At 36.8% G+C, this 23,273-nt stretch overlaps 1 protein-coding gene and 1 pseudogene across 1 annotated transcript in view; one reads left to right on the top strand and one right to left on the bottom strand.

The window, feature by feature from the left end:
• The window catches only part of Cfap47 (cilia and flagella associated protein 47), a 316,226-nt gene that overhangs the window by 53,328 nt on the left and 239,625 nt on the right, over positions 1-23,273 (bottom strand). Inside the window, 2 exon segments of the mRNA XM_075957827.1 lie at positions 17,958-18,062; positions 22,256-22,367. Of these exon segments, the coding sequence (XP_075813942.1) occupies positions 17,958-18,062; positions 22,256-22,367 (217 nt within the window).
• On the top strand, positions 415-1,070 carry LOC142841616 (small nuclear ribonucleoprotein-associated protein N pseudogene; annotated as a pseudogene).

The following is a 23,273-nucleotide window of genomic DNA, read 5'->3' as shown; positions in this document are numbered from 1 at the left end:
TATCTGACTTTGGGTTTTAATTATTAAGACCAATTTGAACTCATGCTACAATTGCTAACACCTGAGAAGAACTACTAAACAGCATAAGCCAGAGGTGAAGTCCAAGACAAAAGCAGGACAGCCTTACTGAGTAACCAAGATTATGATCTGTACCAATGATGTTCTCAGTAGTAGCAAGTTACTGTGGTGATTTACAGGCAGAATGGAGACATGCATTATTAGCAAATACATCAAAAAGTGGTTAAAGCAGTATTAGAAATTCAAAGTTGTGGAAGTCAAGGAAAACAGGACCTATTCACTGTTTGCAAAGTATCTGTCAAGCATTCTAAGATAACCTGCAACATACCTTTATTTATAATCCTCCCTAAGTATTAAAGATCTTGAAAATTTACTTTTGACAACAGCTAGCTATTGTGAAACAGCAATCAAGGGTGTGGAAAAGAGTAGCAAGATGCTGCAGCATACTGACTATTGAATGAGATGTGTGTTGCAAGATGGAAGAGGCTTCACGAGTAACTTTAAGGTTTTTGACAAGCACATGAATTGGATCTTCTGTGACTATAGCAATCAGTAAGATCAATCCAAAAAAGGCAAAAAAGCTAGAGAGTGAAAAAAAAAGTCTTTGGTCTGGTCTTGTGATATGGGGAGAACTTGGTATCTATGACCATGGAGGGTCATCTCTTGCTCATTTGCCACTAGCTGATGTGATGCTGCAGGTGGTCCTGGTGTTGGGAGGGCAGATGGCATGAATACCAGCTGCTAATCCTATTTCCTAAGCTACTGGTGGATTAGCGGGCCCTGTCAAAGGAGTAGGTGGTACATTCCAGCAGGTCATTACTCCACACAGAAGAAGCAAAGTAGCAGCTGCTGTGCTTCCTGTCACTGCTAGCATTGCTGGGGCCCAACAAGTCCCCAGCAGGATAGGAAACTCCACCTCTGCCTGCACATCCAAGAACTTAGGCTCCTCTACCTGGTAAGAGACCACCCATAGGCCACCAATTGACCTTCCTCCTGCTTGAGGAACTTCTATAGGCATGCTCTATCTAGAAATGAAAACCCCTTCACCATGAATTAGAGTATCACCATGACTAGAAATGAATCTGCCAGCCTTTTAGTGTTTCACCTGTGTTTTTTCTCTGTGATGCATTTTGTGAAACTGTGTACCCTGGGAGCTGTTATAACTCTCTTACCATGTTAATTATAGCCAATGGAGACAGAATAATTGAAATGATTTGTAAATAATCACTTTATCCCACCCGCCAACTCTAGCAGGCATTCCTTGAGAACCCACAGGCCACTAAGGCCAGCAAAGCAGATAGTCCAACTGCATATCTCCATCTCTCCCCTTTCTTCCATATCTAATCTCAGCGTCTCATTCTAAGTTCTGCAAGGAATACTTGTAGCTTCTCCTCACTCACTACTGCAATTCCTAGGGGACTAAGTAGATCCTAGCGGATCCCCCTGCTTTCATCCCTCTCATAGATATCATTAGAAACCCTCAAGTCCTTCTCCATTCCTAAGTGTCAGCACAAAATATATTGCTTGAAACACATTTTAGCGGGAACCACAATTAACCACAATTGGCCACAATTAGCAGGATCCCAAAAGAATTCTTCACCAGGCAATAAATACACAGATACCATAACATCCTATGAATTAGAGAGGGAAACAGAAACCAAGGAACAATACACCTACCCAAAAAAGACAAGACAGAAACCAGCACCTAGAATTACAATCTTACCAAACTGAGATGCCTACATGCCAGCCTACAAATAAAACTAATGACAGGACAATATGTCTTAACTAGAGTCCAGCAACCCTATTACAGTAAGACATGAGAACTGCAGTATAGCTGAGACACACAACAAAGCACTTAAAATAGCCTTTATGGAAATGAAAGAAGAAATGAATAAATTCCTTGATGAAATCTATAAAAACACAGAAAACTGTAGAAGGAAATAAATAAAACATTTTAAGACCTGAAAGTGGAAATAGAATCAGTAAAGACAACTCAAACAGGAAAATCTGGAAATCAAAAATTTAGGAGCAAGAACCTCATAGGCAAGCTTCACCAGTGGAATGCAAGAGATGGAAGAAAGAATCTAACACATTGAAGGTATGACAGAAGAAATGTATACCTCAATCAAAGAATACGTTAAAAAATTCCAGACAAAAAGCACCCAGGAAATCTGGGACACTATGAAAAGAAAAAAATTATGAATAATAGGAACAGAGAAAGAAGAAACTCAGATCAAAGGCCGATAGAATATTTTCAACAAAATCATAGAAGAAAATTTCCCTATCCGAAAATGGAGATGTTTATGAAATTACAAGAAGCATACAGAACAACAGAAAATAAATTCCCCCTCAGCACATAATAATCATAACACTAGATGTCCAGAATAAAGAAAGATATTACAAGCTGAAAGGAAAAACTAACAAGTAATATATTAGGGCATACATATTAGAATAAAACTTAAGTTTTCAGTGGAGACTCTAAAACTTAGAAGGACTTAGACAGATGTGCTACAGACTCTAAGAAACCACAGGTACTGTACCCACAAAAACTTCAATCGGAATATTGAATTGATGGAGAAAATGAGACACTGAATGATTTAAAAAATGTAAGCAATATACATCTACAGATCCAACACTACAGAAGGTACTAGAAAGATAACATCATTCCAATTTTGCTAACCACACACAGGAAATCACAAAGGAGTAAATAATCACAGATGAGCAAATCAAAAGAGAGGAATCAAAAACACATAAAAAACAGTAACCAGAGTCCTCAGGGTGCCCAGGCGGGCTGCAGTTCCTTTGTTTCTGTGGCCTGCCTGCACCAAGCAGGGTAGGCGCTTTGTTTGCCAGCTGCCCAACCAGCACGGAGGCCTGATCTCTTGGCGCCAGGAGAGCCAACATTGGGGAGGCCGCTTTGGATAGGCAAGGAGACCTGATCCGGTAAAAGAAGATCCTTAAGGGAGCATTTGGAAGTAGAGATGGGCAGACGCCAAGGCAAGAATTCGCCCAACAAGCTGAAAAGCAACATGAAGCCACCAGAAACTAGTGACCTCACAACGGAAGGACATGAACACCTTAATCAAGAAGGAGAAAAGATTGACTTCATGAAAGTGATTGATGCCCTTAAACAGCATGTAAAAAACGCCCTTATAGAAATGGATGAGAAATATAACAGAAAGTTTGAAGAATTGAATAAATCAGTGAATGATACCCTAGAAAACCAAGGAAAAACAATCAAACAGATAATGGAAACAGTTCAAGACTTGAAAACTGAAATGGAGGCAAAGAAGAAAACACAAACAGAGGGCCGGCTGGACATGGAAAATCTAGGTAAACGAATAGAGACTACAGAAACAAGCATAACCAGCAGAATACAAGAGATAGAAGAAAGAATCTCAGATTCTGGAGATACCATAGAGAAAATAAACACACTGATCAAAGAAAACAGCAAGTCCAACAAACTCTCATCACAAAACATTCAGGAAATATGGGACACAATAAAAAGACCAAACCTAAGAAAAATAGGAGTAGAAGAAGGAGAAGAAGTGCAGCTCAATGGTCCAGAAAATATATTTAATAAAATTATAGAAGAAAACTTTCCCAACCTAAAGAAAGATATACCTATGAAGGTTCAGGAAGCATACAGAACACCGAATAGGCTGGATCAAAAAAAAAATCCCCTCGCCATATAATTATCAAAACACAAAGCATACAGAATAAGGAAAAAATATTAAGAGCGGCAAAGGAAAAAGACCAAATTACTTACAAAGGTAAACCTATGAGACTTACACCTGACTTCTCCATGGAAACCATGAAAGCCAGAAGGTCTGTACTGCAGAAACTGAGATACCATGGATGCAAGCCCAGATTACTATACCCAGTCAAGCTTTCGTTCACTATAAATGGAGAAAATAAAATTTTCCAGGATAAAAACAAATTTAAACAATACGCAGCCACAAATCCAGCCTTACAGAAAGTAATTGAAGGAAAATCACTAACCAAGGAGTCCAACAATGACCACAATAACTCAGACATCTAGAGACCCTTCACCAACACAAATCAAAGAAGGGAAACAAACAAACTCTACGACTAAAAAAAAAATGACCTGAGTTAACAACCACTGGTCATTAATATCACTTAATGTCAATGGACTCAACTCACCTATAAAAAGGCACAGGCTAAGAGATTGGATAAGAAAACAGGATCCAACATTCTGCTGTTTACAAGAAACACACCTCAACCACAAAGACAGGCACCTACTCAGAGTAAAGGGCTGGGAAAAGGCCTATCAAGCAAATGGACCTAAGAAACAAGCAGGTGTGGCCATACTAATTTCTAACAAAGTTGACTTCAAACTTAAATCAATCAGAAGAGATGAAGAGGGGCATTTTATATTCATAACAGGAACAGTATATCAGGATGAAGTCTCAATCCTGAACATTTTTGGCCCTAATATAAAAGCACCCACGTACATAAAAGAAACATTGCTAAAATTCAAGGCAGCCATCAAACTGCACACTCTAACAGTAGGAGACTTCAACACTCCTCTCTCACCAATGGACAGGTCAATCAGACAGAAACCTAATAGAGAAATAAGGGAATTAATTGAGGTAATGAAGCAAATGGACTTAACAGACATCTATAGAACATTCCACCCAAATAGGAAAGAATATACCTTCTTCTCTGCAGCTCATGGAACCTTCTCGAAAATCAACCACATAGTCGGTAACAAAGCAAACATCCACAGTTACAAAAAAATATTAGGAACCACCTGTGTCTTATCAGATCACTATGGATTAAAGTTAGAATTCAACAACAATGCTACCCCCAGAAAGCCTACAAAGTCATGGAAACTGAACAGCCAACTACTGAACCATACCTGGATTAAGGAAGAAATAAAGAAAGAAATTAAAGTCTTCATGGAATTCAATAAAAAAAAAACAACATACTCAAACTTATGGGACACTATGAAAGAAGTCCTAAGAGGAAAGTTCATAGCACTAAGTGCCCACTTAAAGAAAACAGAGAAAGCTCAAATTGGAGACTTAACAGCCCACCTGAAAGCTCTAGAAAAAAAAGAAGCAGACTCACCTAGGAGGAGTAGAAGACTGGAAATAATCAAACTGAGGGCTGAAATCAACAAAATAGAAACACAGAGAACAATCCAAAGAATCAATGAAACAAAAAGCTGGTTCCTGGAGAAAATCAACAAGATTGACAAACCCCTATCTATATTAATCAAACGGCAGAGAGAGAATTTGCAAATTAATAAGATCAGAAATGAAAAGGGGGACATAACCACAGACACAGAGGAAATTCAGAGAATCATTAGATCTTAATACAAAAGCCTATATGCCAGAAAACTGGAAAATGAAAAGGAAATGGATACTTTTTTAGATAAATATCATTTACCAAAGTTAACTCAGGACCAGGTGAACAATCTAAATAGACCTGTTAGTCGCGAAGAATTAGAAGAGGTTATCAAAAACCTCCCTACCAAAAAAAGTCCAGGACCAGATGGTTTCAATGCGGAATTCTACCAGAACTTCCAAGAAGACCTAATACCTATACTCCTTAATGTATTTCACAATATAGAAACAGAAGGGTCATTACCAAATTCCTTTTATGAAGCTACAGTTACTCTGATACCAAAACCGCACAAAGACTCAACCAAGAAAGAGAATTAGAGACCAATCTCACTCATGAACATCGACGCAAAAATCCTCAACAAAATACTGGCAAACCGAATCCAAGAACACATTAGAAAAATTATCCATTATGATCAAGTAGGCTTCATCCCAGGGATGCAGGGCTGGTTCAACATACGAAAATCTATCAATGTAATCCAGCATATAAATAAACTGAAAGAAAAAAACCATATGATCATCTCATTCGATGCTGAAAAAGCATTTGACAAAATTCAACATCCCTTTATGATAAAAGTCTTGGAGAGATTAGGGATACAAGGGTCATACCTAAATATAATAAAAGCTATATACAGCAAGCCAACAGCTAACATCAAATTAAATGGAGAGAAAGTCAAAGCCATCCCATTAAACTCAGGAACAAGACAAGGCTGTCCACTCTCGCCATACCTCTTCAATATAGTGCTTGAAGTTCTAGCAATAGCAATAAGACAACATAAGGGGATCAAGGGGATTCGAATTGGAAAGGAAGAAGTGAAACTTTCGTTATTTGCAGATGATATGATAGTGTACATAAGCGACCCCCAAAACTCCACCAAAGAACTTTTACAGCTGATAAACAGCTTTAGTAATGTAGCAGGATACAAGATCAACTCCAAAAAATCAGTCGCCCTCTTATACACAAAGGATATGGAGGCAGAGAGGGAAATCAGGGAAGCTTCTCCATTCACGATAGCCACAAACAGCATAAAATATCTTGGGGTAACTCTAACCAAAGAAGTGAAAGATCTATTCGACAAGAACTTTAAGGCATAGAAGAAAGAAACTGAGGAGTATACCAGAAAATGGAAGGACCTCCCTTGCTCTTGGATTGGGAGGATCAACATAGTAAAAATGGCAATTCTACCAAAGGCAATTTATAGATTCAATGCAATCCCCATCAAGGTCCCATCAAAATACTTCACAGATCTTGAGAGGACAATAATCAACTTTATATGGAAAAACAAAAAACCCAGGATAGCCAAAACGATCCTATACAATAAAGGATTGTCTGGAGGCATTACCATCCCTGACTTCAAACTCTATTACAGAGCTACAGTGATGAAAACAGTGTGGTACTGGCATAAAAACAGAGAAGTCGACCAATAATCGTATAGAAGACCCGAATTTTAACCCACAAACCTATGAACACCTCATTTGTGATAAAGGAGGCAAAAGTATACAATGGAAGAAAGAAAGCATCTTCAACAAATGGTGTTGGCATAACTGGACGTCAACGTGTAGAAGAATGAAAATGGACCCATATCTATCAACATGCACAAAACTCAAGTCCAAATGGATTAAAGACCTCACTATCAGTCAGAACACATTGAACCTGATAGAAGAGAAAGTGGGAAGTACCCTACATCAGATGGGCACAGGAGATCGCTTCCTATGTGTAACCCCAACAGCTCAGACATTAAGGGCAACATTGAATAAATGGGACCTACTAAAACTGAGAAGCTTCTGTAAAGCAAAGGACACTGTCACCAAGACAAAAAGGCAACCCACTGACTGGGAGAAGATCTTCACCAACCCCACAACAGACAAAGGTCTGATCTCCAAAATATATAGAGAACTCAGGAAACTAGACTTTAAAATGCTAATTAATCCAATTAAAAAATGGGGCACTGATCTGAACAGAGAATTCTCAGCAGAGGAAGTTGAAATGGCCAAAAGACACTTAAGGTCATGCTCAACCTCCTTAGCGATCAGGGAAATGCAAATTAAAACAACTTTGAGATATCATCTTACACCTGTCAGAATGGCTAAAATAAAAAACTCCAATGATAGCCTTTGCTGGAGAGGCTGTGGAGGAAGGGGCACACTCATCCATTGCTGGTGGGAATGCAATCTTGTGCAAACACTTTGGAAATCAGTGTGGCGGTTTCTCAGGAAATTTGGGATCAACCTACCCCTGGACCCAGCAATACCACTCCTGGGAATATACCCAAGAGATGCCCTATCATATGACAAGAGCATTTGTTCAATTATGTTCATAGCAGTATTATTTGTAATAGCCAGAACCTGGAAACAACCTAGATGCCCTTCAATGGAAGAATGGATGAAGAAAGTGTGGAATATCTACACATTAGAGTACTATGCTGCGGTAAAAAACAATGACTTCTCGAATTTTGCATGCAAATGGATGGAAATAGAAAACACTATCCTGAGTGAGGTAACCCAGACCCAAAAAGATGAATATGGGATGTACTCACTCATAATTGGTTTCTAGCCATAAATAAGGGACACGGAGCCTACAATTGGTGATCCTAAAGAAGCTAAGTAAGAAGGTGAACCAAAGGAAAAACATATAGTTATCCTCTTGGCTATGGGAAGTAGACAAAGTTGCCGGGGAGAAAATTGAGATGTCGGGGGTGGGGTGGGATGGGGGTAAGGGGAGACGGGGAGAGAAAAGGGAGAAGGGGAGGAAGGGGGGAACTTGGGGAAAAAGGAGGATTGGGATAAAGGAAGGTTGGATACGGGAGCACGGAAGCACAATTCTTAGTTAAGGGAGCCACCTTAGGGTTGGCAAGAGATTTGAACCTAGAATGGCTCCCAGGTGCCCAAGCCGAGGTCCCCAGTTAATTTATTGGGCAGCTGAGGATAGGGAACCTGAAATGACCCTATCCTATAGCAATACTGACGAATATCTTGCATATCATCATAGAACCTTCATCTGGTGATGGATGGAGATAGAGACAGAGACCCACACTGAAGCACTGGACTTAGCTCCCAAGGTCCCAATGAGGAGCAGAAGGAGGGAGAACAAGAGCAAATAAGTTGGGACCACGAGGGGTGCACCCACCCATGAGACAGTGGAGCTGATCTATTGGGAGCTCACCAAGGCCAGCTGGACTGTGACTGAAAAAGCATGGGATAAAACTGGACTCTCTGAACATGGCGAACCATGAGAGCTGATGAGACGCCAAGGACAATTGCAAGGGGTTTTGATCCTACTTAATGTGCTGGCTTTGTGGGAGCCTAGCCAGTTTGGATGTTCACCTTCCTAGATATAGACGGAGGGGGGAGGACCTAGGACTTACCACAGGGCAGGGAACCCTGACTGCTCTTTGGACTGGAGAGGGAGGGGGAAAGGAGTTGGGGGAGGGGGAAAAGGGTGGGAGGAGGGGGAGAAGGGTGGGAGGAGGGGGAGAAGGGTGGGAGGAGTGGGAGGGAAATGGGAGGCTGGGAGGAGTTGGAAACTTGTTTTCTTTTTTCTCATTTTCTCAATAAAAAAAACAAAAAAAACCCCACAAAAAACAAAACAGTAACGATAAAATAACAGGAATCAACAAACACTGGTCATTGATATATCTCAACAATAATGGTTTTGAATTATTTGATAAAAAATACATACTAAAAAACAGATGGAGAAGAGGATTAACATATATATGTTTTTTGAGACAGGGTTTCTCTGTAGCTTTGGAGCCTGTCCTGAAACTCCGTTTGTAGACTAGGCTGGCCTCGAACTCACAGAGATCTGCCTGCCTCTGCCTCCCAAGTGCTTGGATTAAAAACGTGTGCCACCACCACCCGGCTAACAATTATTTTCATAGAATAAACACATCATAACATCAAGGATAGTCTTTTATGATAAAACTTTAAGACAGTGAAGAGAGAAATTGGAGAAGATGTCAGAAGATTGAAAGACTGGCCATGCTCATGAAATGGTGCTATTAACATAGGATAAATTACCATCTTGCCAAAAGCAATCTACAGATTCAATGCAATCCCCATAAAAAGTCCATGAAATTTCTTCATAGATCTTGAAAGGAAAACTGTCAGCTTCATATGGAAATGCAAAATACCGAGGATAGCTAAAACAACCATCTGGAAATCAAGTTGTATATAGTAATAAAAATAGCATGGTATTGGCACAAACACAGACAAGTTGACCAATGGACTCAAACAGAAGACCTACAGATAAATCCACACACATATAGACAGGTGATTTCTAATAAACATGCTAGAAATATACTCCAAAAAGACAGCATCCTTCAACTAATGGTGCTTTTAAAACTGGAGTGCTGCATGTAGATAGAAGAATACAAATAGATTCATAATTATCACCCTGAATAAAACTGAACTCTAGATGGATCAAAGGCCTCAACATAAAACCAGATGCCAGTTGTTTGATTATTTTTCTTGGCTTTCTTGACTTTCTTTTAAGGATTTATTGATGTCTTTCAAGTTTTTTTGTTTGTCTTAAGATCACCTAGTTAAACAGGGAGTGGGACGGCAGAAGAGACGTGGTAAGTACGGATACATGAGAGATTGAGATGGTTGACTTGAGGGAGGGACAGAGAGGGAGATCAATGAAAGAGACATCTTGCTAGAGGGAGTCCTTAGGGGTTAGGGAGAAATCAGGTGCTAGGGAATTTCCCAGGAATCCACAAGGATGGCCTTAGCTAAAACTCCTAGCAGTAGTGGAGAGGGTGCCTAAACAGGCCTTCCCTTGTAATTAGATTAGTGACTACTCTAACAGTCATCATAGAATGTACATCCAATTACTGATGAAAGCAGATTCAGGGGGCAGGTCAAAATCATGATGGGGAAAACCAAAGAGAGCTGTCCTGAGCTAGTGGGAGCTCAAGGACTCTGGACTGACAGCTATGGCACTGAACTAGGCCCTCTGAATGTGGGTGGCAAATGTATGGTTTGATCTGCTTGTGGGACTCCTAGAAGAGACCTTGCCCTTCTAAGGAGTGGATGGGGGACGTGGAGCGCAGAAAAAGGGGAGGAAAAAAAAATTAAATAAAAGAAATGAATAAAAAAGAGATAACAGGTTCAGACAGAAGGAAAGGTGAGGAATAGCCTTGAACTCAACACAGAAAAAAAAACTTTTTGAACAGAACATCATTACTATAGGCACTAATATCAACAATGAACAAATTGGACCTCATGAATCTTTAAAGCTTTTGCAAGGCAAAGGGCATCATCAAGTGGACTATGTAGAAGCCTACAGTATTGGAAAATTATTTTACAAGTGACACATGTAATATAAGGTAATATTTAAATTTATAAAGAACTTTTAAAAAGTAGATATCAGGAAAACAATCAAAAATCGGGAACAGATCTAAACAGAATTCTCAAAAGAATAAACTCAGATGGCCAAGAAATACTTGGAGATACTCAACATCTGTAGCCATCAGGGCAATGCAAATCAAAACTATTTTGAGGTTTCTTACATCTGTCAGAATGGCTAAGATCAGTTATACAAGTGGCAGCTCATGTTGGAGTGGATATGGAACAAAATTCAGCTATAACACTACTGGGTATATACACAGAGGACAAATCAGCGACACTTGCTCAATCATGTTCACTGTAGCTTTATCCATTATAGTCAGAAATTAGAAATTACCTGGAATATCCCTCAAAAATATGAATGAATAAAGAAAATATGAAACATTTACAAAATGGAATATTAAACAGCTGTCAAAAAACGAAATTGTCAAATTTGGAGGTAAGGATGGAACTATAGAAAATCTTCCTGAGTGAAGTCATCAAGACCTTAAAAAGATAAATATCACACACACACACACTCACACAAGCACACACATATACATATATATATATATATGTGTATGTTTATGTGATATATATGTATATATATATATATGTGCGTGTGTATGTATGAGTGAAAAATTATATATCACTTACACTTGGATATTAGCTGTTAAGTCAATGATAATCAGGCAACAATCTGTAGATACACAGAGTTGAGGTATAGAGAAAGGAATCAGGGGTGGAAGGATGGAGGGCATAGATATGTTGCTTTAGGAAAGGTAAATAGAATGCATAGATAGCTATGAATAAACAGGGTGTAGAGGCAGACTGCTTGTTCATTTCCCAGCTGTCTAGACATGAAATTATCACACAAAAACTATATTAATTATCATACTCTTTGGCGAATGGCTCAAGCATACTTCTAACATCTTAAATTGTCCCATCTCTATTAATCTAGACTGTGGCTTACCTGTGATGGCAAGTTACTTCTTTGGCAGCTACATGGTGTCTTCTTGACTCCGCCTACTCTATATATTTCTGTTTGATTTTCTGCCTGCTTTGTGATGTAGAATTTCCCGCTGTATGCTATGAATGCATTTTATTGCCATTGGTTAATAAAGAAGCTGGTGGGGCTGGAGAGATGGCTCATTGGTTGAGAGTGCTGACTGCTCTTCCAGAGGACCCGGGTTCAATTCCCAGCACCCACATGGCAGCTCACAACTGTTTGAAGATCCAGTTGCAGGGGATCTAACACCTTTGTACCAATGTACATAAAAAAAATAAGGTTAAATAAACCATAAAATATTTTTAAAAAAATAAAAAATAAAGAAGCTTCTTTCAGCCAATGGCTTAATAAAATATAGCCATTCTGGAAAAGATACTCAGAGAGAGTTGGTGGAATCACAGAGACTCAATGTAGCCATTGGAGGAGTAAGACGCCAGCCACAAGCAGGAACATTGCCAGCAAACATAAGTCTTGTGGTTAATTATAGAATAGTGGAAATGCATTAATTTAAGATAGAAGAGCTAGCTAGCAATATGCCTAAGTGATTGGCCCAGCAGTGTTGCAATTAATACATTTTCTGTGTGATTATTTCGGGTCTGAGTGGCGAGAAAATGAACAAGCAGTCTCTGACTACAGCTTTGCTCTGTTAAGCTATTGGATGAAACAACTTTATTCATTATCTAATGGTAATAAAACATATTCACAGCATACAGAGGGGAATCCCACATTATCTCCCCTTTTCTGTCTAATTAAAAAGGAAGGTTTTAACTTTAACATAGTGAAATTACATATAAGAAAACAGGTATCAAGCAAGAATTACAATTACAAAATTTAATCATCTATCTTATCTTTGTGAACCTAAAGTTTTATGTTTAATTTATCCATTATCATAACTAAGGAAAACTATAACTATTTGTCTTCAACTCTTCAAAGACCTCAGAAGGGTACAATATTACCTAAGTAAACAGGAAGTGAATTATAAGCAACTTCCAAAGTTCTAGAATTGACAGAGACATCTTGCTGCCTGTACAGTCACCAAAGTTCTTCTGCAATGTTGGGGCATCCATCTTCAGCCTACAGGCCCATAATATCTGGCATACTTTTCAGTAAAGCGGGAAATTTGAAAGGCTATTTCACCTATCTTGGCAGTTTGTCAGTCACTTTCTTCTGTATCTTGCAGAATGTCTGGCAGTTTCTTCTGTGAAGCTGGAACCCTGAAAAACCATCCCATCTGTTGGAATGTTCAGCAGTCACTTTTCTGTGGGTCCTGCATGTCCAGGTCATACAGTATACCATCAAGCAGTCCAGGCAAGAGTAGTTTCTTGCCCAAATGACTAGCCTTGTTACATTGAAGGTAGATTCCATAATGAGTCTCTTTAATTCCCATCAACCTCTCTGAAGTAATTGGTGCTGCCAGAAGCAGATATGTCTCACTGTTGAGAAAAGTCTAAGTTCTTAAAGCATTTTAAATGCCATATTCTGTAGATCTTTGAAGTGTTGAAGTTCATCTAACTGAAACATATCTCTATATATCTAGAAAACCTAACAAACATGACTATAAGTTTGACTATTATAAATGATACCTATTAATTTGTAATTTTAAATTATATATTGCATTTTAAATGAGCTGTTTCAACATAATGCCTTAGAGAAGAACAGAAATACATATAACAAAATTTACATTAAATTTGTATCAATAGACCAAGTTCCATACCAATGCAAAGTATGCATTTTTATATTATATCTTCCTTATTTTTTAAACAAAGAGACTGACTATGACCATTAACTATTTATATATAACCTCTTTTAAATGAAAATAAACATTTATAAAGAATAATTTTTGGAATTTGGGCACATTTTTCTCCAAACTGCTTTCAGCTGTTTGTTGGGTGAAGTATTGTTAGGGTCTATAAAGACCTTTCAGGGGGTCTTGTTCCATTAAACTACATTAGCCTAGAAGAAAGGCACACGTTCTCATCTTCTGCAGAAACAAGAAGAACCTCTTTTCCAGAGTAACTTATCCTTAGACTCAAATTTTGCTAATACATAATCAGTAAGCCTTCTCTTAAAGGAGCTATGCCTCTGCTCGCTGCCAGCAAACAGAGTCCACCGGAGAAAACGCTGCTACTAAGAAGCTGTTCTTAACTCTGTTGTTTTGTATCTAGAAATACTTTTCAAGCGCTCTGGATTTTTACGTGGATGTAGTTGCCCCATGCTGAGTGTCATTTTGTAGGTGGAGACTGCACATCCATTTCCCGGCCACCTAGGCCCAAATAATCAATCACAGAGAAACTATATTAATTCTAATACTGCTTGACCAATGACTTTAGCGCATTCCTAGCTAGTGCTTACATCTTAAATTAACCCATTTCTATAGATGTATCACCACTAGGCCTACCAGTAAGGTTCCTAAGGTTCAGCCATGTCCTTCTGTTTGGCAGCTACATGGTGTCTCCTTGACGCTGCCTATACTCAGCTAAGCCACTGACTAGACAGTTTTATTTAATAAAACCAACACATATACAGAAGGACAATCCACATCAATGGGGATAATAGAATGAGGAAATAAAGTGAAGACGGAGGGAATGAGGGGAGAGATAGCTAGAATTAATGTGCATTGGAGTTGTATGAGACCGATGAAGTAGAATATTCCTAAATTATATACATATATAAATGCCATCTAAATGAAATTGTCAAAAATTGTAGAGACAGAGCCCCAATGGCCATTTCTTATCAACAAATAAAGTTTCCAATATCAGGATGCTGCCAAGACTATATATTGTTCCTCCACAAACTGATGACAAATCCTACATAACTCACTGAATATAGAAAAGCTGAGCTGTTGCCTAGAGCCTTCATCCCTATGTAGCAGTGTTTTGCCTGAAGTAAGGTACTCTGTGAAATACCATAAGAAAAATGAAAACAGTAACTTAACCACAAACCTTTTGACCTACAATAGTGCCCTGTCTGTAAGATATACTACCCTTCTAAACAAACAAACAAACAAGCAAGAAATAAGCATCCAAAAAAGTAGAAATAAAATGACTCCTAATGACATTCTGATATACTCATAGATTAGTGCCTTGTTTAGCTATTGTGGGAATAATATAGAGACATATAGTCAGACAATATGCAAGGAATAAAAAAAAAGATCTTGAAAGACACAGACTTAAATGGGATGTCTCCATCAAATCCCTCCCCTGAGAGGTCAGGGAACTATGAAGAAGATAAGACAAAAATTTCATAAGAGCCAGAGAGGATAGAGGACACAAAAAACAGGCCCTCTAAATCAACAGGAGAGGTGCACATATGAACTCAGAAAAAACGAGGCAGCATGTACAGGGCCTATACAGATCTTCACAGATGAAAAGTGAAGTTGACCCAAGCACCCATCCCTAAACTAGAAGACATCTTCAATATATTGACACTTGCAAATGAAAATTTAGTTTTATCCAAGGGGGTCTTCTTGGGAAAGCTTCATGCTTAACAGTAGATGGCCAACAGATGGACTTAATGATATTTTTGGAGGTTTCATGTCTTATAATGTGCTTTTATTTTTTTAAATTTATCTATTTTTCTCATCTATCTATCTATCTATCTATCTATCTATCTATCTATCTATCTATCTATCTATCTGTAGTATACATCTATTTCTTGTTTCTTTTTGGGGGGAGCTCTCCTTTCTGATTGTATATTTTGTCAATTCTTATGTACTAGTTTCATCTTATTTTATTTTAATTTTTTATTCTCTCTTAGAAATCTGTTTATTTTGTAATGAAAGACAGAAAGGGGATAGATCCAGATGGAACGTAAGGAGATACTTGGAAGACTAGAAGGAGGAGAAACCATAATCAGGATATATAGTATTTGAGAAAATAAAAAACAATTTTCAATAAAAGAAAAAAAAAATCTTTGTGTTCATTGTTGATATTACAAATAAAAAGTGGTCATTAAGGAAAACAATAAGTAAATGTCCTACGTATTCATCTCACAAATTATATTAATGTTTCCAAGATTAAAATTCCAACAAAAAGAAGAAAAATTGGTTTATAGTTAATTCAAGATAGTGTAAGTGGTAACAGGAAATATATAAAACAATTGTCTCTTAATGGACATGCTTAAATGTAAGTTATATCTGTATACTGTATCTTTAAAACATATATTTTTCCATATACTTTCTTAATGCTTCTTCTAGTATCACATCTTTTTGTTGGAGGTACAAGGGATGATAGGACCTAATCCATGCTTAGAAAGCACACTTCCCCGATCTACATCTTCAACCTGTTTTATGAGACACAGTCTTACTATGTAGCCTAAGCATGCCCTGTACTTGCAATCTCCAATTTTATCTGTATCCAAAAATGATTGTTTTTTTATAATCTTCAGGTGTCACTTAAGTTCCTTGTCTTTTTATGTCTGAATTTGATTTTACATGATTGATTGAAAAAGAAGACCTGACTGTTCTAAATCATTGGGATTTAGCTAATCCCTCCAAAGAAGGTAATATTTCATATTTCCTCAGGTAATGTGTATAATAAACCATATCTTGTCTTTAATGAACACATATCTAATAGTTGTCCTAGGATAGTTTAAAATATCCCCTAGATTCACGGAGTGAAGTTCATAAATAAGTGATCTTCAAGGACAGATTCACCCTGGGATTTCAGCAATTATGTAATTTTAAAAAAAGTTTTTGCTATCTAATCTTTAGAGGAAACGAGTTATAAAATAAATAATAAAACAAATGAGGAACACTTCTAGAAAACAAATATAAAACATTTGAGAACCGAGAAACAGATTTTATAACAAACAGCAAAGAAAAGTTTAATTACCATAATTTCTGTTTACAATTGTTGCCCTTCTTCTGTGATGTGACTATGTAAATTTTCTTACAGGTGAGACAATGGGGATGTTCTATTGGGAACTCACCAAGGCCAGCTGGCCTGGGTCTGAAAAAGCCTGGGATAAAACCGGACTCGCTGAACATAGCAGACAATGAGGACTACTGAGAACTCAAGAACAATGGCAATGGGTTTTGATCTACTGCACGTACTGGCTTTGGGGGAGCCTAGGCAGTTTGGATGTTCACCTTACTAGACCTGGATGGAGGTGGGCGGTCCTTGGGCTTCCCACAGGGCAGGGAACCCTGATTGCTCTTTGGGCTGATGAGGGAGGGGGACTTGATCGGGGCAGGGGGAGGGAAATTGGAGGCTGTGGCAGGGAGGAGGCAGAAATCTTTAATAAACAAACAAACAAACAAATAAAACACGTGACTCATTGAATCAGAAAAAAAAAATAAGATATTTAAGGCTGGTATTAGAATCTTGGGATTCTGCCAATTTTAGTGCAAGTGAGATTTTTAAGACACAAGGTGTTCTTATGAATGTAAACCAGAAGCAAATGAGAGCTATTTAACCACAGCCATTTCTCTCAGTATAGGCTACACTTTGGAAATAGTTAAGATTTGTCTGACTAGTACTGACGTTAGGTAATTTTAGATTATTTAGCTACTCTGTTGTGCATGTCAGGTCATGTAAATATAATCAATCAAAAATTCAGAAACAAATATAAATCTTTATAACATTTTCCATAAAGGTGAAGAGTTATTTCAAATATTTAGGCTTCAAAAAAAATAAAGCTTATTTTAAAGTGAATTTTTTATATCCTTGGGTACACATAATATCTACTGTTCACACAAAAGTTCATTATTAAAGTTTTATGAACTAACTGATTTTACTTGCAAATGATGTCAACTTGATGAATTTGATAAAAAAATGTCAATCATTTGGGGATTAAAAAGGGCAAAAAAAAGAAGGCACAAAGTTAAAGAGAAACATTGGAAAGGTGAGAAGGTCTGGACTTAGTAGTTGAAGAGATTAATTATTGGTTCAGATGTAACCATTTAAGAATGGAAATTTTCAGCAGGTAGAGAGTGGGTACTCAGAGGGATTAAAATAAAGACCATTGTTCAGCTGATTTAGGAAATGTTTAAGATGAGCATGTTCTTGTTTTACTTTATCTTATAGTTAAGAAAGAACATATTACTCAGTTTCTAGGCTTAAAGACAACAACATATCTTATTAGCTGTTTACAGATCAGTAGTCTATACTTACCATATTTTAAAACATTTACTTAATGTTTTGCAATGAAAATGTTTTACTTGCAAAAGTTATTAACTGCATAGACAGCACTTATCTATGTAGATTCCACTTCATCTGAGAACATACTGATCATACCTGAGTGCAATAGAAGTTAATACAAGTTTCATGACCATCTCGCCCCAGTCCAGATGGATGAAAGTAAACAGATATCTCTGTGGTAGAGTGAGGTAGCAGGACCAACTGCGAGAATTAGAAAAAAAAACAACACAAGAAAAACAAGAATTAATATATTTTTTGAGGTGAAATTTTTGTGAGGTAGGTGTATGAAAAGCTGATCCTTGTATGATAAAAGTGAAGAGTTGCACACATTATCCGCTTTTGTATAACCACTATTCAAATATTGATTACAGGGGATGTGATGAACACTATTTGTCATGTTAGTTCTCAGGCCATAGGTTTTCTTCAGACAATGACCATGCAAGATTTACTCACTGTGCAACAACATTAAAAAATTAATCATAGGGGCTGGAGAGATGGCTCAGAGGTTAAGAGCTTTGCCTGCTCTTCCAAAGGTCCTGAGTTCAATTCCCAGCAACCACATGGTGGCTCACAACCATCTGTAATGAGGTCTGGTGCTCTCTTCTGGCCTGCAGGCACACACGCAGACAGAATATTGTATACATAATAAATAAATAAATAAATAAAATTAATCATAAGTGCTTATTTAAGCTTCCCAGTTATGTACATACATACTTTACTTAGGAATCTATAGCTTTTTAATATTCTATGGAACAGGCCAAATTACTATAAGAACCTAACTCATAAATTTGTCAATGTCAAAAGAAATGAATATCATTTGTTTTAAACATCAGTGTTAAGTCAAGTTCTTTTTATACCATTTTTTTTTCACTTCATCTTGTTATATACATATTCATGGTACTAGTTGGTGGTCTGTAGTATGAGTTTCAGATTTCTCTTTAGCAATAGTAAAAGGAGACAATGATTACATCAAAATACACTTGAGTATTATATGATCAAAGTGCTATGTTGGGAATATTACAATATTTAATACCAACGGATACAGAATAGCTGATAGAGTCATAATGCTAGAAAAAATAATTTTAAAGTAAATATTTTCACAAATTATCTTCCAACACAATAAAGAAAAATTAAAATCCAATAGAAACAGTCAATCCTTGTAACATAAAACATTTCGTGTCCAATAGTCATGAAACACAAAAACAAATTTAATATACATTATGTTTAAATAAAAGATGCAAATGATATGGAGAAAGAGTAACAAAAGTCATCAACCCAGTTGATGACTCTAGCACTTGTCATGGTGCCAAAAGAGTAATCAGCACAGTTAGGTAAACTTTTAAATTCACATGGATTCAAGATGATTGTGGAAGTTTATAGTCTACTAAAATATAATCTTATCAAGCATTTACATTGAAATGATATGAAAAAATAGAATGGGGAGACAAGAAAAATACAAAGCTTATGTGCAGATTGTTAATTTTTGAAGCAAAGGTTAAAGTTAAAGGTATAGGACTGCTAATTATATTGTTTTAAATTCTCTTTTATATTAGAAAATGTAATAAACAGCAACCACTTTGGAAATCAGTGTGGCAGTTTCTCAGGAAATTGGGAATCAGCCTACCTCAGGATCCAGCAATACCACTCTTGGGAATATACCCCAGAGATGCCAAATCATACTACAAAAGCATTTGTTCAACAATGTTCATAGCAGCACTATTTCTAATAGTCCGAACCTGGAAACAACCTAGGTGCCCCTCAATAGAAGAACTGATAAAGAAGGTGTGGCACATATACACTTTAGAGTTCTACTCAGTGGTAAAAAAAAATGACATCTTGAATTTTGCATGCAAATGGATGAAAATAAAAAACAGTATCCTGAGTGAGATAACCCAGACCGAAAGAGATAAATATGGTATGTACTCACTAATTAGTGGACTCTAGCCATAAACAAAGGACATTAAGCCTATAGTTCACAAGCCTAGAGAAGCCAGCTAACAAGGTAAACACAAAGAAAATCATATATAGACCTTTTTTGGAAATTGGAAGCAAACACGAATGCCAGGCAAAAGTTGGGAGCATAGGGGTGGGGGAAGGGGTGAGGGTGGGGTTGGGGGAAGAGGTGAGGGGAAGAGGGAAGAAAGAAGGGAAAGACTGGGGAGAGTTTGGGGGACTGGGAGAATGGAGATGGAGGAAGGGCTCATATAGGAGAAGGGTAGAAGATATCTACATTAAGGGAGCCATTTTAGGGTTGGCTCTAGAGGGGATCCCAGGTGTCCACGTCCGGGATGTCCCCAGATAGGTCTTTGGGCAGTAGAGCAGAGGGTGCCTGAACTGGCCTTGCCCCACTATTACACTGATGATTATCTCGAATATCACCATAGAATCTTTGTCTGGCAACAGATGGAGATAGAGACAGAGACCCACATCAGAGCAAGGACTGAGCTGCCAAGGTCCAGTTGAAGGGCAGAAGGAGAAGACGAGCAAGGAAGTCAGGACCACGAGGGGTTGGTACACCCACTGAGGCAGTGTGCCTGTTCTAATGGGAGCTCACCAGGACTGAAGGAGCATGTGATCAAACCGGACTCTTTGTGGCTGACTGAGAAGCCATTGATAAAGGCACTGGGACTTGTTTTTACTGCATGTACTGGCTTTTTGAGACCCTAGCCTTTTGGATGCAAAGCTTCCTAGGTCTGGATGTAGGGGGGAGGGCCTTGGACTTCCCAAAGGGCAGGGTTCCCTGCCCTCTCTCAAGCAGGGAGGCGGGGGGAGAGGGGAAGGTGAGTGGGGAAGCAGGAGGGGAATGGGAAAAGGGAAAGAAGTGGAAATTTTGGAATGGAAAAATAAAAATAAATAAATAATCATTTGCCCTTAACTTAGATTTATGTTTATTTATTAAAACATTAATGAATAATATAAATAATATTGAATATTATTGAATAATATGAATAATAATGAATGATAGTAATTATTTGTAAAAAGTTATATGAATACTATGTAATTAAAGAGAAGAATAAAAATGAATATATAAACATATGAACACTTGTATATGTAAATATATACATATTTATATCATTCATAATTGAAAAATAATTTTATAATTGTCCATGTGTTATTGGATCTATGTGCTATTAATTGATTAACTGTGTCCATATACTTTATAATTGTATTGCCTCATATATAACTTTTGGGCTATTTATAATATTAGCCATAACTGCATATTTAATTCAAATAACACTTGATAAATTAATAAGCAATGAAGTCTAAAAGTCATGGATGAAGGATAAAATAGTCTGTGTTTGTAATGATACCAGGTGCCATATAATATGTTGCCTTTGCTTTTCTCTGGACCAAAGATTAGCATCTTCTATAAGAGTAAAGACATATATGATGTGAAATCTTTACTTTTAATGAGGAATTTAAAGTACAAGAAAACTACATAATGAAATCTATATGCTTTAAAATTATTTGCTCTTAAGAGATACATTCAAATATGTACATTCCAATATACTTCGTAATATTAATATGTTCATATATATTTTTAATATAGCAAGCAGTGAGTTTAATTTTGATTCATTGTCTGTCAAATTAAGAACTAATTAAATTAAAGCTAATATGCATATATATGTATATATATATATATATATATATATACACACAAATACACACTAAATTCTGATAGAATATTGTTAATCCTAACAAGTACTTTGACTATATTCATCCTCCATTAGCTTTTAAGAAAAATTTCAGTAATTCATTGAGAATTTCAAACAGTATATTTCGATATACTCACCACTCCTTTCTCTTGATCCAACCTCACTTCCCTCCCCACACTTTGAATTCTGTTTTCACAGGTTCATGAAATTCAATTTGTTTTATGTTCTCATATTGCCCTCCCAAGCCTGCTGAATCACTTCTTAGTTGGCAACCAGAAGTTGCAAAGAGACAGATATTAAGATATAAAGACATCAAAATATATATTTGTTCAACAGTCATTAAACTACATAATAAAAGCCTTTATTTCAATATATCTGCCAGCAGAGCTCTAGGAAAGGTTCTTTGATAAAAATCAAACACTGTAATTATGTATTTTCTTTTCTGAAATAGTTTCCTTTTTCCCTAGATTACATTCTCATTTCTCAGCTCAGTTCCTTGAGACTCTTGCCTCAGGTCTTGAGTGGCTTAAAGCAGCTGTGACTAGAGATTTACCCACACACTAGTGCCTGCCTTAAATTATCATTTCCAAGTTTACTTGAATGAGTATCCCTTTTTAAACTTCAAAAATTTAAATTATTATTCATGATCCTAATGATAATATAGCACTAGAATCTTAAAATTATAAGTAGAAAATGCTGTTGTAGTGATCAGTTTCATGGATTTCTGAATGTACTTACTGGCGTTTTTCTGTTAATGTCCGTGACAAAATTTTCAGGATTACTATTCTTCATTTTCAATTCTAATGTTTCTTGCGTAGGATTATATAAAGGAAGGGTCTGAACGATCTTCCTGGGAGGAAAATCAAAAGTAGCAAATTTACTGGTATTTACAAACTTATCAGTGATAATTTCATAAACTTTTTCATTATCACCTAAATTGATATATACCTTACAACTTACGTTATTACATAATATTTTCATACATTTACGGAAAACAATGTCTGGTTTGATTTTGTAACAAATTTATGGCAATATAAATTAATAGTGAAGCTATGCAATGAATAAATAATAAACTGCTACTCATCTGTCATCTATGGAAATTAATCAAATGATCTCAACAATGTTTTGGAACACAAAAATGTGTAAATTGAACTCTTTGTACTCATAGTAACTCAGAATGTGACATTAAGTGCAATTTGAAATAACATGCACCTAGCTTTGTTACACTAAAGTAAGATGAGAAAAAGTTATCCTTTAATCCAAACTGACTTGTGTCTTATAACATCTACCTCAAAAAAATATCAAATATACAAATTTGTTGTAGTAGGATCATTATTTCATATGGTGTGGTACCAAGTCTAAATAGGCTTGAGTCTAGAAAGAAAACTTTCCAGATGTTTCTGATTTTTCATATTGGTTTTTAATGTATGCCTATCTTCGACATAATTTCTATGCTGATTAAGCAAAAAAAGATCACTACCACATAAAAATTTTAAACCAGTAGGACAAATAGGGAAAACAAAGAAATGACATCACATCGGGAGATTTCAGAAACTGAAAGCCAGAAATTACTACAAGAGTGTCCATTTATTTTAAAACATAATTGAAAACAGAGGCATAACAAGAAATATTATTGAGACAGAAAGCTGGATGCACTGAAAGATCTCACAAATTTTCAAAACCGATAACGATAAAGGTTAAACTCGCTAAAACTTACTACCAAATGTCGTTCAATGCCGTGTAACTTTTAATTAAG

This window comes from Microtus pennsylvanicus, chromosome X, assembly GCF_037038515.1.
Source record: "Microtus pennsylvanicus isolate mMicPen1 chromosome X, mMicPen1.hap1, whole genome shotgun sequence".
Taxonomy (NCBI): domain Eukaryota; kingdom Metazoa; phylum Chordata; class Mammalia; order Rodentia; family Cricetidae; genus Microtus; species Microtus pennsylvanicus.
This window is presented reverse-complemented; position numbering and strand designations above follow the sequence as displayed.